At 40.2% G+C, this 15,010-nt stretch overlaps 2 protein-coding genes across 3 annotated transcripts in view; one reads left to right on the top strand and one right to left on the bottom strand.

The window, feature by feature from the left end:
- The window catches only part of Yes1 (YES proto-oncogene 1, Src family tyrosine kinase), a 79,951-nt gene that overhangs the window by 34,873 nt on the left and 30,068 nt on the right, over positions 1–15,010 (bottom strand). The gene's annotated exons all lie outside the window — the stretch shown is intronic.
- Positions 12,078–12,752, top strand: LOC125364160 (BET1 homolog). Its single transcript, XM_048363609.1, has one exon. The coding sequence runs from the start codon at positions 12,192–12,194 to the stop codon at positions 12,546–12,548; it is 357 nt and encodes a 118-aa protein (XP_048219566.1). The 5' UTR covers positions 12,078–12,191; the 3' UTR covers positions 12,549–12,752.

Genomic DNA, 15,010 nt, shown 5'->3' on the forward strand with positions numbered 1-15,010 from the left:
CCAAAAACAATGCATATCTTAGGTACTATCAGAAACTTATAATGTCCCCTCCCCCTCCCCCTCCTCCTCTATTTTTATTTTGTTTTGGTGTTTGTTTTTTTTGCCAGTCCTGGGCCTTGAACTCAGGGCCTGAGCACTGTCCCTGGCTTCTTGTTGCTCAAGGCTAGCACTCTTTTATTTTTCTTTAAAAAATAAGGACTAACTTAAAGTACAGTAAAATGTACCCATTTATCCATTCATCCTCAAAGGTTCTCTTTTACCCTTTCCCAGGCAAGCTCCAACCCTAATTCTAGGAAACAGCCTATTCATTTCTTCTAATTGAAGATTTGTCTTTTCTAGAGTCTTCCTATATAGATTAATCATGTGAATATAGTCTTATGCACTGATCTTTTTCATTAAACAATGATACTTTCATATTGTTGCACATATTGGTCACTAGTTTTTACTGGTGTATAGAATTCTATCATATATGTATATTCACTATACATATATATTCACTATATTCACTTGACTAGCTTTTGAGTGGTTCCAGTCTGGGGTATTACAAATAAAGCTGCTTAAGCATTTCAACAAGCCTCTGAGTGAAAGGATGTGTTGTTATTCACACTTATGCCAGCAATACTTAGGACTATCCTTAATAATATTTTTTATGACTTCTTGGTCATAAAATACAAATACCTTTACCATAAATACAAGTTAAACTGTTTTCCGTAGTGGCTATGCTATTTTGCATCTTTATGAGCAATGAATATCAAGTACAGCTACTTTACATGTAACACTTTTTCCCCCCACAAGTCCAACATTCATATACATGGGTCTGGATAGGATCCAAACATTATGCAGTGCTTGTATCATTTTACTCTATTTAGAAAGCTTCGACCATTGAAATCTATTGATATCACAGGTAACTGACAACATAAAGTATATCTGGCAGAGCTGATGTTATAAACATTTACTACAGATGCATTAAAATCATTACAACTACAAATTAGCCACCAATTTCTAGCTCACTGAAAGAAATAATCATCAGGATCTGAACAACTGCCAAATATTTTTACCACTCTCTAATTTGCCAAAATCTATTAAAAGCTCAACAACAAACCAATCCTTTAAAGTATGTATTGTTTCTACACTTAGTTGAGATTCAATACAACATGTAAGAATGCACCATTACTAAGAACACCAAGAGGATTCTCTTAGATTTGCAATGTAAGAAATGTCAGTTTCCTACACTCTAAAAATCCCATTTAAAAAATATACCCTTATAGCCAAGTGCCAGTGGCTCACATCTGAAATCCTAGCTACTCAAGAGGCAGAGATCTGAGGATCACAATTTAAAGCCAGCCTGGGTAGCAAAATCCTCATCTTGAATTAACTAACCCATCCTACCCCCCCGCCCCCCAAAAAAGCCAGAAGTGGGGCTGGGAATATGGCCTAGTGGTAGAGTGCTTGCCTAGCATGCATGAAGCCCTGGGTTCGATTCTTCAGCACCACATATATGGAAAAAGCCGGAAGTGGCGCTGTGGCTCAAGTGGTAGAGTGCTAGCCTTGAGCAAAAGGAAGCCAGGGACAGTGGTCAGGCCCTGAGTCCAAGCCCCAGGACTGGCAAAAAAAAAAGCCAGAAGTGGAGCTGTGGCTCAAGTGGTAGAGTACTAGCCTTCAGCAAAGGTACTCAGAGATAGTACTCATGCACTGAGTTCAAGCCCAAAACTGGTGTATACACACGTGTGTACACACACACACACACACACACACACACACACACACACGTACCCTTGTAGGTGTGGCTTAAGTAGCAGAGTGCTAGCCTTGAATCAGAGCCAAATGAGAGTTCAAGACCCTGAATTCAAGTCCCTATACTGAAACAAAATGAAAGTACCTATATTAATCTACTTTAAAAAAAAATTGTGACATCAATGACAATGAAGAGCAGTTGGATTATTCCTAGGATTGCTCTGGACACATTTGTAGTCTACCTCTCCTCATTTGTAGTTTACCTCTGTTCTTACTCTTGTACTCTTTCCAGACACCATACAAATGGAATCATATAGAGGACGTAGCTTTTTTTATTCTCGTTTCTTTCATTCAGCATAAATGAGATGATAATCTGGCCTTGTTTCTGAAGACATTAGCTCATTCCTTTGTGCCACTGAATACTATTTGACTACATGCATACACTAGTTTATTAATTCCCCAGCAGAAGGACATTTGTTTTGAGTTTTTGAAAATCACAAATAAGACACTATGCCCACAAATTTTCCTGCTAACATAAGCTTTTCACTTGGAAATGATTGTATAGAATGCACCTTTATGAAAACTATGAAGTTTCTCAAAAGTAACTTTAACATTTTGCATTCTTATCATTAAAACAATTCCAATTGCTCCAACTGCTACTGTCAAGTCATTCTAATTGGTATGAAGTGAAATCTCTTACTGGTTTTAATTTACATTTCTCTGATTCCTATGCACCTCTTATTGAGCATTTTTTCATGTGATTACTATTTTGCTACCCACATCCATGTGTTTTTGACAAGGCAGTCCTAGACTTCATTACATATGCCTCCTGCATAGGTGGGATACAGCACCATCATACCCAGTTTGTTGGTTCAGATTGCTAATTTGTTTTTCTGGGATGACCCTGTGGTCCTTCTAATCTCTACCTCTGACCAGCTGTGATTATACCATGTAACATTCCTTTATTAATCTTTCTTAACCCTATCCACTTCCCAGTTATACTTACTGCACTTTTGAAGATTGCAAAAAAGTTTGCAAGACTCCATCTTGAACACTCCCCAGGCATGGTGGCATGCACCTGCCATCCTAAGCTAGACAGCAAGCACACTGGCTAGGCACAGTGGTGTATGTCTGTCATCCCAGTGACAGGGAAGCACAAAAAGGATCACAGTCCAGTCTACCTGGGATATAAACTGAGACCTAAAATGAAGCTTGTAGAGCATCTCAAATGGTTAAAGCACCTGGCTGGCAAGTACAAGTCCTGCATTCAAAACAGAAATTTTATGCATCTACTTGATAAGTCTAAAGTTTATACTGGTTATGCTCTCTTGGATAGAAAAGGTTTTTTTCCTTTTTTTGGCCAGTCCTGGGGCTTGGACTCAGGGCCTGAGCACTGTCCCTGGCTTCTTGTGGCTCAAGGCTAGTACTCTGCCATTTGAGCCACAGTGCCACTTCTAGCCAGTTTCTATATATGTGGCACTGGGGAATTGAACTCAGGGCTTCATGTATACGAGGCAAGTGCTCTTGCCACTAGGCCATATCCCCAGCCTGGAAAGGCGGGTTTTAAAGACAGAAGTGCAGGGGCTAGGAATATGGCCTAGTGGCAAGAGTGCTTGCCTCGTATACATGAGGCTCTAGGTTCGATTCCTCAGCACCACATACAAAGAAAAACCCAGAAGTGGCACTATGGCTCAAGTTTGCAGAGTGCTAGCCTTAAGCAAAAAGAAGCCCAGGACGGTGCTCAGGCCCCAGGACTGGCCAAAAAGAAAAAGAATATCTACTATAAAGACAAAAGTAATAACAGGAAAGAGCAAGACTACCAGACAAAAATCAAGCTCACTCTTGTGAATCCTAGCTACTTAGGATGTTGAGCCTTAGGGGATCACAGTTCAAAGTCCCTCTCCAATTAACCAGCCAAATGCCACACTGGAGCTATAGTTCAAATGGTAGAGCAACAGCAGTGAGCAAGCAAGCTGCGTGGGAACAAGAGGCCTAGAGTTCAAGCCCCAGTACTAGCACAAAAAAGCAAATAACCAGCTGAGTACCAGTGGCTCAGGCCTGGAATTCTAGCTACTCAAGAGGCTGAGATCCGAGAATCAAGGTTCAAAGCCAGTCAGGCACAAAAGTCTGTGAGCCTCTTATCTCCAGTTAACCACCAAAAGGACAGAGTAAAGTTGTGGCTCAAGTGGTGGAATGCTAGCCTTGAGTAAAAGAGCTAAGGGACAGCACCCAGGCCCTGAGTTCAAGCCCCAGGCTGGCACAAAAAAAAATTAAAAAATCAGCCTGGTGCTGGTGATGCATGCCTGTAATCTTAGCTATTCAGGGGGCTGAGATCTAAAGATCTGTATTCAAAGCTAGCCCAAGCAGGAAAGTCTGTGAGGCTCTTTATGTCCAATCAACTAAGTGGAGGTCTGGTTCAAGTGGTAGATCACCAGATGTAACCAAAAAAGCCAAGCAAGACCACAAAGCCTTAAGTTCACATTAATGTGTGTTCATACACACACATACACAATCTCATTTGAAAATTTTGTGATTGTGCTTCCTGCTCCCACTATATTAAAACTACTTTAAAGGTCCCTGATATTTCCGTGTTGCTAAATCCAATGGTGAAGTTTCAGTCCTCTGTGGCACAAGCATCCTATTATCTACAGAATAAAATCCCAACTCCTTAACCAGCTACTCCTGGTTGATTTCCCATTTTACTTTCTCTGTCACCTGTTAATCTCCCATAATACAATTTTGGAGTGAAGGGAGATAAATTTTTAAAAATGCCTATTAGACCTTAAATATGAGAATCAGGAGGCAGAGACTGCCTTTTGAGCATACAGCAGGATGTGCAAAAGCCCACAGATAAATGAAATAAAAGAGAATTAAAAATTCTATGTATTTCAGTGTTGAAGAACCACGTAAGAGAAAGAAGGGAAAAGATGAGGCCAGAGTAGACAGTAATGGAGGACAGACTAATTCCATAAGAATCTTGCATTTATTTAACAAAAACTGCATTATATATGGACATTTGCTTTACTGAAAATAAAATCTTTACTGAAAATAAAATTTTTGGTGAAAGTGAACTATATAAAGGTGGAAACAGGAGGGAGGGGCTGGGAGAGAGTGAGGTAACAAATGACACTGTACAAAAGGAAATGGACTCATTACCTCACTCATGTAATTGTAATCCTTCTGCACATCACCTTTAAAATAACAATGAAATTTTTTAAAAATTACAAAAAAATTTTATTCAGAACAATTCTACATAGTCTGTCTAATATTTATTTATATCTTCCCAAACAACCAAACACAGCAGCAGTCCTAGAAATAGAAAATAAGTGTTACAAATAGTTCCTAACATATCAATTCCATGATAGATAAAAGATTTTCAACTTTTTATTCAGTGGTCATATATAAGAATTACTTATGCTATACACTACCTGCTTTATAATAGTATAAAATAAATTTCATATATCTGTCTAATGCATCTGAGTCAATCATTGGGTGACAATATTTTACCCTATACAAATATGTTACAATACTTTTAAATAACACTGCACACCCTTACAATGCTTTTTCTTATCTCCAAAGTTTCTATTACTTAATTTGATTCCATAGTAATCCTAATGTGTTACCCAAAGGAGCAGGCAAAATCTCTCTATTCTTCGCAATGAGATGAGGCTAAAATGGAGCATAAGCCAGCAACCAGGTTTTCTGACTTTTACATTCTTGCCAACCACCACATACACACCTTGAGGGAAATCTTGTACATAAACATTAGCTCTTCAGAAAAGTTACAAATAACAGCTCCACTACTTCAGCAACACCAATCTTTCTAGCTTTGAAAACAGCCTCTCACCAGGAACGTTCTGCCTTATTATTTAATAGTAATTTTAACATGTTTTCAGTGTCTCACTCTAGCTTAGGCTGGCTTTGAACTTCCATCTTCCTGTCTCAGCCTCCTGAATGCCGGGATAATAGACTAATGTGTGTTACCAAGTCTCGCTTAACACACTTTGAACTTTAAAAAAATTGTTCAAATATACTTTAGTTCAAATTTCATCAAGCTAGCTAGCTGTGATTTTGCATGCTATATTCAGCTGGGGTTAGAGGAGTCCTAGTTTGGCATTTTACCCAAATGGGTCCAATTTACAACTACGTTTTAAGAAATCCTTCAGAAATTCATTTACAGATTGAATTTCATAGTACAGTGAACTACCACCTAGGCTCCAGGGGTCATAAACGTAGTCAATCATTTTTCCCTAGCTTTCCTTTGTATCTCCTCTCCTTTTAGGATAAAGCACAAAGGATACGCAGGACATAAAGAACAGAGAAGGTGGGTGGGGAGGAGGAAGCACAAACTACTAAAGGGCGTGGACTTCATCATGTAAAAGCAAACAAAGAACTTAACTTTCCCAGTCAAAGGAGAATAGAAAATGTGTGCAATGGGAAACTGAGCTTGTAGGGCTCACTACATAGCAATTTTCTACCACCTCTTTATTTTCTTTTACACTTTAGTTGTACAATTCACCTTAAAGAAAAGTAAACCAAAGCCTTCTAAACCCCTGGAGCATCTCAATTTTGAAGTCTGTCAAAGCATAGGATCAGACATAAGAACCCTAATAGGTCATAAAGATTTGTAAAGAATCCTTTTTTAAAAATTTTTTACCATTATGGCTTATAATAAAAACAACTGACAAATAAATGTAAAGCCTCAATATTAAGAAAATTCAATATGGGGCAGATTACTAAATTCAACATAAAACAGATCTAGATGTAAAATTACCTTTAAGCATTTCACACAGTTATTGAACACTGCTTGTTGGTAAAGTACTATTGGGCATCATTCCTTCTTCAAATTCATCCAACTCTTGAAAATAGTTGATTTCATACCTATCTTAAAGATTTTTTTATTTGCTCATATTTCCACACCATATCTTCTTTCTCTTGTGAAGACTTTTAACAATTAACAGTGAGCACTCAGATACCACTTTTAAGTTCCTATCTCAATTAAGTATGGGTTCTTCTTTAATGAGTGTGCAATTACTTCTATAACATGTACTTTGCTTTTGCTTTTTTATCTCTTTAAGTCTAAAGAACAGAAGATTGGATTTAGAGTATAAAATTAGCCTGAAGCAGGGCTGGGAATATGGCCTAGTGGCAAGAGTGCTTGCCTCGTACACATGAAGCCCTGGGTTCGATTCTCCAACACCCCATATATAGAAAACAGCCAGAAGTGGCGCTGTGGCTCAAGTGGCAAAATGCTAGCCTTGAGCAAAAAGAAGCCAGGGACAGTGCTCAGGCCCTGAGTCCAAGCGCCAGGACTAACAACAACAACAACAAAAATAATAAACAAAATTAGCCTGAAGCACTTTAATTTTCCCCCAAGCTCCTATGATATTTCCTGTATCACTACCATCATCACAGTATTTTGTTTCAGTGAATGTTTTACTCAATACAGATAAAACATAAATTTGCTGTAAATCAAATGTAATGTACAGAAATATTAACATAAAGTTGATGCAAGAGGTCAAGGAACAGGGAGTCTTCAGTAATTAAACAATAAGCAGGGAACAGCCAGGTGTTTTAGAAGTAAAAAAAACCAAAAACATCAGTGACAACAGTGAACATGAGCAGAGGTGGAGGACAGGACATGGTATCTATCAATTTAATTATCTGTTACACCTTAGAGGCACAGGTCTTCCTGCTACTTTTTAGTGTAAATTGTTTTTTTCCCCAGCAATTGAAGAAGCTGTACATGTACTCCCAAATATATTCAATAAGTTATTAAAAATTTTGATCGATGCTCTGGAATTTAGCTGTAGCTTGTGCATATAAGGTACATTTAAAATAATCTTCCAGTTCTTTAAAAAAAATCTGTATTTTGAAATAACTTTAAATACAAAATTGTAACCTGTTTCTTTTATAATTCTGTCTTTGATAGCTAATTTTGCTGCCTATTTAGTAATCTTAGTACATGAAGTAAACTGTTTAGTTTTGTTATAGCTTCATGTAAGGTTTTGGCAAGGTCTAACTCAAAACTTTAATTAGCAAACATGTTAAAAGATGTTTTTATTTCAATTTCAACTTTCGTAAAGAAAATGTGGTCCTGGAACACAATAGGTAACTAATTAGTGTTTATTATCCAATGTCCTTAGCTGCAGTTTCACTCAAATTGAACAATAATGTAATTCCATGAGTGCCTACTAAGTAAAAAGATACCCAAAGTACCAACCATTTTTGTTTTTGTCTTTTTTTTTGCAGTATTTTCTTTTGATATTTATTTTCATTTCATTCTGTGTCAATAATATATAACCTGACTTCATGGATTATTAATGAGTAGCAACCTTCACTTTTGGAAAATTGATGTGCCCATACATTCTTTTTTTTTTCTCAAATTTTTATTATCAAACTGATGTACAGAGAGGTTACAGTTTCATATGTTAGGCATTGGATACATTTCTTGTACTGTTTGTTACCTTGTCCCTTCCCCCCTTCCTTCTTCCACTTTCCTTCCCACCCCCCCCCCCCCCAGGTGTTCAGTTCACTTACACCAAACAGTTTTGCATGCCCATACATTCTTGTTCTCTTCCATTTGCTTCGTGTCTGGGGCATAATAGAGAGGCTGTTAACTTTTTGAACACAGTGACTTGAGCTTCTTCATCATGTGGCAGGGGAAGGTAGGAATACAGTGCAGCTCAATCTTTTGTTTTTAAGGTGCAGTGATTTCAGTCTCTAAATGTTTCTTCAGGCAGTCTGTGTGGCTATGAGGCACAGACTTGAAATTTATCAGGTCCTTCAGCCTTCAGAGTCTTAATGGACAGTTCAAACACTGTTTCATATATCTGATATTCCTGTCTCACTTGTTACTGAATCTCCACAAATGGGATGATATATTTCTTGTTGATATGTCACTGAAACTCAGCATGTAGTACCCTCCTTGAGCTCTTTAATCTTCTTTCCTCCTGTAGGGGATGGCTATACCTTTAAGACCTGCGACTGTTGGCTGCTAAGCCACTCCCATGTTCTCCCCGGGTCTGGAACCAGCCCTGCCTCTCATCTGCGAGCACACGTGTTGTGATGGCGCCAGGGACCCAGTCCTTGGGGGACTGTGGTCTCCGTCTCTGTGGGAAGTTCCATGACATCACCATGATGGGACAGTTAACTAGCCAATCGTTAATACCCAGTTAGCCCCTCCTCTTCCTGCCGTCATTACTGTTATATAAACCCCTACCCTGAATAAAACTTTTGGAAGTCGGTAGTCCACCAGACGGCTGCCCCGAAATCTCCGTGTCCAGCATCTGCTCTTAAACGTAAGGGGGGCTGGGATAGGTGGTTTCAACAGCCCTATTCCATCTCAGCTTAGTCTCAACTGGGATATGCCCTGCCCTCCTGCCGGTGGGAGTAACACGCAGAGCTGAGTGTCCCCCACAATTAAAGGCTTGGCATCTACCCAGAGGAGACGTAGAAATTTAGCCCGACAACTGGCGCCCGAACGCGGGGCTGACGAACGCACGACCGACGAACCTGGGGCTTACAAACCCCACAGGCTACGCTGAGCAATCCGCAATCCGTGTCCCAGGGGTAGGGCATCCTCAGTCACATGAGGTAATCAAAGTCAGTGGAGCAACCTGCCTGTTAAGGTACTAAGGCCCATGCTCCGTACCAGATTGGACTTTAAGCACACTTGAGCCAGGAGAACCTGGGAAATGCTAAAACATACCATGCCCTCGGGGGAGATTGCTGGCCTTTTCAACCTGGCTGCTAGAGAGAGAAGCGGGCTTCCCGCTGCCCAGGACGATGGGCTCGCGCACAAGTCCCGGGCGCGTGGCGCGTCCCTCGGGAGGCGCGGCAGAGGAGCACAAAAGGCGGCCACAGTGGCGTGTGGAACAGTCATTGCCGTCCAGGCCAGGACCCCCCCCACACACACACATACACTCGGGATTTCCAGGTCCCGATTTGCGAGCTGCGGAGGCAGGAGGCTGGCGGTGCCACAAGGGGCGCAGGGTCGAGTCAGCGCAGGGGAGCCCTCGCCCCGGAGCAGCTTGCCCTCCCGCCATGGGCATGCCAAATTCCTGGAGGCTGGGCAGGGACTTGGAGTCTCCAGCTCCCAGTGACCCTGTCCCCCACTCTGAACTCGGTAGCTGTGGCCTTGCATTTCGGGGGTGCCTTGCAATTCCCCTGGGCTGGGCAGGGGCTTAAAGATATCTTGCTGTGTTATGTCATGCCGCGTGTCTATGTTCTGTTCATGTTCTGTCTCCAAACTTTTATTTTTTTCCCAACATGTGGCTTCTTCATTTCCTTGCCAGATAAACTGTGAAAGTTTTTACTTCCTAAAAAAGGTTTTCTCTTGCTTTTTTATCTGATCACGTGGTTCTATTATGGGCAAAATAATATCATTTGCCACTGGAATTCCAGAAAACTTATATGGCCAATCAAAAAAAACAATTTTAAGAGCATTCAAAGTTTATGCACATTGTCTGTATGTCTATGTCTATCTGTTGGTAAAACTTAAAAGCAAAACAAAAACAGGTTTTAAACCCAAACTGGTCATGTTTGGGTACAAGCAAATGTGTCTAAGATGTAAAACCAGTGTGTTAAAAGTGTACATCTGATCCTGACAATTCTTTGGTATAAATTAAGATTTTACTTTTCCATTTTTCTCTCCTGTGCTCTCATAAACTCTTAAGATCGAGGAATCAGAATCGTTTTATACAAATGTGACTATTAACCTAAATTTTCCTGACCCCAAATTAACGTTTTGCTTCACAGAATACAGGTTAAAAAATGTGAGCTAGCCGTGTGGATTTTGTGATTAGAAAAATCCTTTTACCCTGCTTGAACCAGAAGGGAATCAGCCTCCAAAAGCCAGAGAATACTCAAAACAATCAACCAGGAGATGCTGGGGGATTTTAAATGTCTTTAACCAGTCTGTGTAGAATCTTGCAGGCAATCCAGCAGGAGATGTGACAATCTATACAGATTTTGAGAGATGCCACTGCAGCCTTGCCCAGATCTCTCCTGCCTGACTCCACCACACATGGCATGAAGCCTGCTGAGCCAGGATGGAAGACACAGCCACTGCTAAAGCTGAGACTTTTACATTATCCTGAATCTTTTCCCTCTCAATTATCATTCATTTGTGCTCTCTTCAGCCTGCCGGTAAGATCAAATGGTATAATTGATGGCACATAGATCTCATTCAGTGTTGGTCAATTCTCGACAAGTTACAGATGGGGCTCTATTCCTGATGCTCTCCTTGTTGCTTTAATTGGACATAAAAAGGGCTCTTATGGCTAGAACTCCTTGGATTGCAGTTCGAACCCAGCCCGGGGAAAAGAAAATCTCTCTAAAACTCCATCTCCCAATTGACCAGCAAAGAGCCAGACTGGAAGCTTGGCTCAAAAGAACCAGAGAAATGCTAAAAGCAGCACAGTGGCTCAAGTGGTAGAGCACTAGCCTCGAGCAGAAGTACTCAGGGACAGTGCTCACGCTCTGAGTTCAAACCCCGTGAATGCTGATGGGAGCATGCTATCCCAGCAACAAGCGCCTGAACTCCTGGGACTCAGCCAGTCCAGGAAACAGGGATATGGAGAGGAGTAAGAGGAGAATTATGTCATATCCTAAACAGAGTAACCTTGTCTCGCCCTTTCAAAACTAATCAGAGCCGGGAGATCAGGAGGAACAGTTGTACCCACCTAATGCTCATACCTGTCCATTTTCCCTTTCCTGCCAGTTGTATATATGTATATATATTTATTTTAATATTTGACTGGCTACTCCAAACCGGGCCACTATCCCTAAACACTTCCTTCAGCTATCCCTCCTTCCTTGTAATTGACCACAATTGGGTTTATGCTCCAAATGGAACTTCTCTGGCTTATGCCCAGGGTATGTTCTCCTATGTCATTCATGTTAACTAGCTCTGAGAACTTGTCAGTCTTTTGCTTGATCTTTTCAAAAGTCTCTTTTAACAGAGTAACATCCCTCACTGAGGTCAACACCTGGGAACTTGCAGTTCAAGGCCATCATCTCTCTACACTGCTGTGCCCAACGCAGATCTGAACCCTAGAGGCCCCAGCCCTAGGGACTTCCTGGTGTGCCTAGGCTGCAGGGGCTGGCCAGAAGAGACCATGTCATCCATTGGCCCTGATAACCATTCTCGTGGTAACAATGAGGACTTTTACCAACCACACTGGACGGTACCAGGCCATATGGCAAATCAAACAAGCTAGTTTCTTCTTCTAAAAATAAACTCTACAAAATAAGAGTAAATACATAATAGAATAATAAAGGCAAGTAATGATTTTTCTGTTTGTTAAGAGAAGAATTTGACTGATGTCGTGGCACTTCGGGACAAGAAGTTGGTGGTACTGGGGCCCTAGGATTGAGGACGAGGTCCGAGTGATCCTGGACCCTTTCCTACCCACTCCTCCTCTTTCCGCCTTATCCATACCTCCTCAGGCAGAATGAGGCATGCAGGCCTGGGTGAAGGAGCACCTCTGGGCAATTATGGGAGCTATGGCTATGCTAACAGTGGGTATAGTGCCTGTGAGGAAGAAAATGAGAGACTCACTGAAAGTCTGAGAAAAAAAGTAACTGCTATAAAATCTCTTTCCATTGAAATAGGCCATGAAGTTAAAAATCAAAATAAATTACTAGCTGAAATGGATTCACAATTTGATTCTACAACTGGATATCTAGGTAAAACTATGGAAAAACTGAAGATTTTATCCAAAGGGAGCCAAACAAAGTTACTGTGCTATATGATGCTGTTTTCACTGTTTGTATTTTTTGTCATTTATTGGATTATTAAATTGAGGTGATGCAAGTAAGTGTGAGTCTGGAATTTATTCCAGCTAATGGTTTGGAATACCACCTTGTTAATATCAGCACCAAAAGATTCCTCATTTTCAAACACTATGGCCTTTTCCCTTCAAGATTACTGGATTTTGCTTCTTTTATAAATCACATTAGTAAGACAGTGCTTTTTAATACTGTTTCTTACTGACTCATTTTAATCCCTATTTTCAGGGTTATTGAGAAGGCCTGAAATCAGTGGTTTTACCAGTTATTTTTTTCCCCAGTTTGCTGTCAAATTAAGTAGCAGAAGAATATTCTGTTGTCACCATAAATGTAGTATGTTCCATATACCGAAACTAGTGGGAGAGCAGTAGAATGCCTGGAGAGCCTGATATAGAGCTCCTGAGGTAGTGAGCCAGAATATGATAGAATAGTAATTTTATTTCCCTCATTTGTTAACAGCTATGATGATGTATGCTCTCTCTTCCTCCTTTATTTGGCAAAAACTGTGAGCCAGTTTCTTTTTACCTAAAATCTTCTCGTTAATTTTGATCCAATGATTCTTGTTTTTGCCCAAGGCCCTCCTTTTTATTTATTTTTTATTAATTGAACATAAATTTTTTTACAAGGTGTTGTGCAAAGAGGGTGCAGTTACATAGTAGGGCAGTGTGTACATTTCTTGTGATATCTTACAACCTGTTTTTCCATCCCTTGTCTAGGTCAGGTAGACACATATGCAATATACAATGTATCAAGCACATATACAGTGTTCACAGACTTGGTCTCTACTGTCTCTCCGTCTCCCTTTGTTAACAGTCATATATCAGGGAGATCATGCCCCTTTGTTTTCTGTGTTCTAGGCTTGTCTCACTCAACATTATTTGTTCGAGTTCTGACCATTTCCCTGCGAATAACAAAATTTCACCATTCCTAATCGCTATGTAGTATTCCATTGTGTATAAGTACCATATTTTTTGGATCCATTCGTCTGTGGAGGGGCATCTGGGTTGTTTCCATATTTTGGCTATTGTGAATTGTGCCGCGATAAACATGGAAGTACAAATGTCTTTTTGATATCTTGGGTTTTGCTGTTTAAGGGCCCTCCTTTTTAAATAAAACTTACTTCCACATATGACTAGTAGAACCCAATTACATGTGTATCCATATAGTTGTTTTTTTATGTTGACTTTACAAATTCCATATACTTTCTAATAGCTTCATGATTTTATCACTGTGACAGAATTTAAGTGAAATTAAGTAATTGCTAAGCTCTAAGTGGAAATCAGGTGTTTAAGCAAAAGTAATTGCCCCTGCTTCATTATGTGCTCAAAATAGCTATGAAAATACTGAGGCATTCAAGTTAGAGTCAAGAGAATTGTTGTTTTAATCCAGTGTTTGTTAGTAGAAATTGTGATCAAGATGGAGTTGAGTGAAGAAGAAGTACTGTAAAATAATCTATTGGTTCTGTTTTGGAATTACCTATTTATAGTTTCCAGAAACAAATTTTTATGGAGATATAAAAAGAAAAAAGAGAAGAATTTGACTTTTTAAATTAGTGGTAAAGCTCCCATCATCTAAAATATTAAAATATATTATATTGTGTTATTCTGGTTTCCATCTGAGATGTTCCCCCAAAGCTTCACAAATAAAGGTTTTGTCGTCAACTGCTGGACTTGCAGCAAATGATTAGGTCAGGAGTGCTCTAACATCATCAGTGGATTCATTCATTGATGGGTTTATAACTTGACTGCATCATTGAGAGGTAGTAAAAACGAAGAGGCAGGACCTAGGTGAAAGAAGGTCACTGTGAGAATTGTCCTGGAAAGGTAACGATCTGTCCCTAGTCTCTTCTTTTCCTCTGCTTCTTGGCAACCATGAAGTGAGGAACTTTGTTCCACCAAGATGTTCTATTCTGCCTTATTTTGAGCCCAGAAGCAATGGAGCCAAATAATTATGGACTGAAACCTCTAAAACTGTTAAGTCAAAATAAACCTTTTTTTTTTCCCTTTCAGTTGACTTCCGTTTGGTATTATTTTGTCACAGCAGCTGTAAATACGATTAATATTGATGTCTACAGGCATTCTTTTCCAGAAACCAGAAGGGTAAAGAGTAAAGATTATCTCCCCTTATATCACAATATGCATCTCTACAAAAGGCTCTCTTTTAGGGGGGTGGGGGAGGGGGGCTTGAACTCAGTGCCTGAGTGCAGTCCCTGAACTTTTTCCCTCAAGGCTAGAGCTCTACCACTTTGAGCCACAGCTCTACATCTGGATTTCTGGTACTTAGTTGGGGATGAGAGTCTCGTGGACTTTCCTCTCCAAGCTAGCTTCAACTCGTGATTTCAGATCTCAGCCTCCTGAACAGCTAGATTACAGGCGAGAACACCAGTGCCCAGTATACAGAAGGCTCTTTCAACTGGTACAGCTGTCTACTGGGCTTCTGCTGGAATGCCTTCCAGGAATCTCCAATTTACCAAGTCCAAGTT

This window comes from Perognathus longimembris, chromosome 15 (assembly GCF_023159225.1).
Source record: "Perognathus longimembris pacificus isolate PPM17 chromosome 15, ASM2315922v1, whole genome shotgun sequence".
NCBI lineage: Eukaryota > Metazoa > Chordata > Mammalia > Rodentia > Heteromyidae > Perognathus > Perognathus longimembris.